Consider the following 4,644-nt stretch of genomic DNA (forward strand, 5'->3'; position numbering starts at 1 on the left):
CGTTCTAACTTTTAATATTTCCAGCCATGAGAGATAATGTTTTCTTCATTTCAGGTGATAAATCTTTTGAGTTAGTCGACATTAGTGAAGATTATGACAGATGGTTCTTATTAATTGAGCTTGGGAGAAGATTCACTTGCAGCCTTAAATTTGACGAGAGGAATGTAAGATGGGTCTGTGAAGCTCTTAAATAAGCCTCACTAATTATAGGGAATAGTTGCCAAAGATAGGGGAAGGAAAATCCAGATCTACACTTGTAGAATCTTTTAGAATTTCAATATACATGGCCGTTTTGTAAGAGTGGAATCTTGGTTTGGGAGATATTGCAGTGAAGATTATTCGCTTCTTAGGGAAAGGTCACAACCCACGATTCTAGCTAGCCCAATCACATGCAAAACCTTATATTGAAGCTGCCAGAATTATCAAATGGCCTGAAATTCTAGAAGCTACAGTAAGTAGATTTGTAGGTAAAAGCCTTATCGGGTGTTTCAATGATCCTTTCAATCTCAGCCCAAAGCCGAAGGTAATATAAAAGTGGTTTATAAATAAATGGCAAGTTATTGCAGGTCTCCGGGTAACAACGATTAACCACAACCAATTTTTGTTTGATTTTCCATCGAAACAAGAAGCAATTAGAATCAAAGCAGGGGATTGGTTCTGGAATGGTAGGAAGCTATCACTGAAATGGTGGTCGCCGAAGTCGAGATCAGAGATGATAAGTTAGAATAGTGAGCATCGTTGGGTAAAGGCCTTTGGTATCCCTCTCCATTCTTGGACCCTTGATGCCTTTCGTTCCATCAGAGACAGTTGCGGCGACTTTATTGGCATAGATGAAGACACAAAGAACTGATCTCATCTATATTGGGAATCCGTACGCCCGAACAAGTATCTCAATAAGGAATTTGAATCCACACGCCCAACAAATGTCTCAACACATGAACGTGAATCCACACGCCCAAATAGAACCTCTATATAGGAACGTGAAATTACGCGCCCAAACAGTCTCAGATGAATGATGTGAACGGTGCATCTAAGGAGACAATGTATGGATATAATATAAGTACATTGAATTTGTAATATTACACTAGCACGTGAACGATACTGATAACATTATTCTAGCATGAATAAGATGCTCAAATAGTCATTCAACAAGTCATGACGTAAAATATCCTATCATGTTACACTAGCATAAGAGAGATGCCTATAACATGATACTAACATATAAAGATGGCAAAGAATCATGACACAAGTTAATCAAGTAAAGCATATGAAGTGAGACATACACCAAACAAGCCACAAAATAGTCTAAAATCTACCCTAACCATGGTACAACCTCGTCATCCACGTATACGCTCGTCACTTCGTATATATGTCACCCCTAAACATGTAGCATGTATCATATAAGTTCATTTTAGGAAAAATTCCCTCAAGTCGAGGTTAAAAGATACTTACCTTATCCGATCTTGCTCTATTCTTTAAAATCCGCCTCTTCTAGCTCTAAATCCATCAAACAAGCCCGATCTAACCCAAAGAGTATTCGAGGAAGTCAAATAAAGATATATAAATCAATTCCAAATGATAAATGATCTTTAACTAAATCTCAAAAGTCAAATGATAAAACATAAGTCGTATCCTGTTGACCCGTAACCTTATAAGTCCAAACATATGATTAGTTTCCAAATCTGAGTCCAAGTTGTTCGAAACCCCAAAATGCACTTTCTTAACCTTCAAGTCAGAAATCCTCTTTTCCTCTTTTGAATCCTTGATTCTAAGGCAAAATCGATTATAGATTCATCTTGTAATCATAAATTTGATTGATCACTTACCGCACCATCTTAGGAGAAAATCTCTTAAAAGATCACCTCAATCCGAGCTCCGTAACTCCCTAAATGATAAAATGAAGTCCAAGTATGAAATAAAGTGATATATACAATTGCAAAAATATTTGGTGCCTATTTTTAGAGATGACAACATTGACCTTGCTAACTAAAACAGTAATAAATTTTTGTACAAATGTCGGAATGACAAACGGTTTGAATTTCTGGAAACTAGATTCAAAGGGATACAACCTTCATTTTTGGATCATCCCCAAATTCCTTATAGATTACGATCAATTCTCTTGTTGAAGTAAGGTCAAGTCCAGAAAAATATATTTCAACATTTCAAATCTCTCAAAGCTTGCTCTAAACACGCCGAAACTCGCACTGGCCCCTTGGGTCCCCTCCAATCCATCTCAATAAGTTCAAATACCCTATATGAACTTGTCCAAAGGCTCAAAATACATGCGAAAATATCACAATAAAGAACCAAGGTGCAAATCAAACTTAAGAACATTAGCTCTCATTTGGCCATAAGTTTTATGCACTTTTTTTCAAAAACAAAAATTGAAAACATTGTTTGCTTATAAAATAGTGACCATTTTTTGGATATGAATTTTTCAAGTTTCAAATAGTGGTTTAGACCGGTTTTCGAAGTTTTCTACTGGCAAAACTTCAAATTCTCCTTAAGCAAAATGTATGTCCAAACACAATTTCAACTTTCAAAAACTATTTTTCTATCTCATCTTCAAAAGCTTGTCTTTTCAAGTTTCAACCAAATATATGTCCAGACACTAGCTAAGAGACTTCTGTTACCATCTAAAAAAATAACATACTTAGTATATTCCCACAAATGGGGTCTGGGGCGGGTATTATGTATGTAGTCCTTATCCCTACTTTATGAAGGTAGAGAGGCTATTTCCGAAAGATCATCGGCTCAATTAGACAAAATCACAACAGTTATGATAGAGAACTACAACAAACGAAATAGTAACAACCAGAAAAATAAAACGAAGCAAAGAGAACCTCAAGTAAAAAAGTATCGATCTAAAAATAAGGAACACAAGGATAACACTAGTACTACAACTAGGGAAGGAAGTACATGTGTGAAAAGGAAATAAATTCGACTACTAACTAACCTATAACCCTAATCTTCGATCTCCACACCCTCCTATCAAGGGTCATGTCGGTAAGCTGAAGATGTGTCATGTCCTGTCTGATCATCTCTCCCAGTATTTCTTCGGCCTACCACACCCTTTCCTTGAACCTGCCATTACCAACCTCTCACACCTTTTCACAGGGGCATCTTCGCTTCTTGTCTTCACGTCAATGAACCATTTCATCCTAGTTTCCCGCATCTTATCCACCATACATGCCACTCCTACCTTATCTTGAATATCTTCGTTCCTAATCTTATCTCTCTTACCATGATCACACATCCATCTCATCATCCCCATCACTGCAAATCTTAACTTCTGAACATGAGAGGTCTTGACTGGCCAATACTCCTCCCCATACAACATGATTGGTCTAATAACTATTCTATAAAACTTACCTTTAAGTCTTTGCGGCACATTCTTGTCGCTCAAAACACCGCATATGAACCTCTATTTCATTCACCCTCGTTCCTATACAATGTGTGACATTCTCGTCAATCTCCCTATTTTCTTGGATTACGGACCCCACTAAACTTCAATATCAGCCTCCCGAGCCATGTCGCTAAACTTGCACTCCAAGTATTCTGTTTTGGTTCTGCTAAACTTGAAACCTTTAGACTCTAGCGTTAACACTGCCACATATCTCGTCAATCAGTACTATATCATGTGATAATAACATCCACCAAGGTAACTCTCCATGAATGTGTCGTGTCAACTTATCCATCACCAAGGCAATTAGAAACGAGCTAAGCGCTGATCCCTGATGCAACCTCACCTCTACTATGAAGTGCCTCGATTCTCCTCCCACCTTTCTCACTCGGGTCTTAGCTCCATCATACATGTCCTTAATCGCTATAGTGTATACGGCAGGTACACATCTATCCTCCAAGCATTTCCATAGATCATCCCTAGGGACTTTGTCATATGTTTTCTCCAAATTGGTGAACACCATATGCAAGTCCTGCTTCCTCTCCCTGTATTGTTCCACCAATCTCCTAACAAGATGAATAGCTTTTGTCGTCGAACCCTCCGACATGAACTCGAACTTGTTCTCAGAGATAGACACCCCCTTCCTTATCCTCATCTCCACCACCCTCTCCCAGACCTTTATAGTGTGGCATAGTAGTTTGATACCCTTGTTTTTGTATACTGGGATCATCTCCACTCATCAGGCATTATTGTCGGCCTATAAATGACATTAAACAACCTCATAAGCCACTCCAGAACTTCCCTACTGATACCAAGCTTGTCACGCTCCAACCTTGGGGAGCCAACTAAATTAACCTAGTCGAGCCGGCCTACGTTACATCAACCTCTCCTCATTAATCATGCATTATTTACCATAACATAATTAGATCTTGACTTTTAAATTCAATACATTATACATTTGGCTCAATGACCTAAAATTCTTCTCATGATGGATACATAGCTTTATAAATATCTGTAAATATTGTGAGCATAAATACATAACAAAACTCTACACTTAAGTACATTACCCACAGTGTAAATGGAGCTTCTATGACAATAGATACCTAAGTACATAAAACGAACTAGACTCAAATACCCACTAGAACGGTAGTGGGCTCACCATAAGGTGAGTCGTGAGGAAGATCCCTATCAAAGATCCACATCATCCAGTAGAAGTATACCTGATGCAGCGCCGCCGGTAA

At 38.2% G+C, this 4,644-nt stretch overlaps 1 protein-coding gene across 1 annotated transcript; it reads right to left on the bottom strand.

Moving 5' to 3' along the window:
* Positions 1 to 3,587: 3,587 nt before the first annotated feature.
* LOC142179104 (uncharacterized) lies at positions 3,588 to 4,133 on the bottom strand. Its single transcript, XM_075248928.1, has one exon. It carries the CDS (start codon positions 4,131 to 4,133, stop codon positions 3,588 to 3,590), a length of 546 nt encoding a protein of 181 aa, XP_075105029.1.
* Positions 4,134 to 4,644: the final 511 nt, after the last annotated feature.

Source organism: Nicotiana tabacum, unplaced genomic scaffold (assembly GCF_000715075.1).
Source record: "Nicotiana tabacum cultivar K326 unplaced genomic scaffold, ASM71507v2 Un00354, whole genome shotgun sequence".
Classification (NCBI taxonomy): Eukaryota; Viridiplantae; Streptophyta; class Magnoliopsida; order Solanales; family Solanaceae; genus Nicotiana; species Nicotiana tabacum.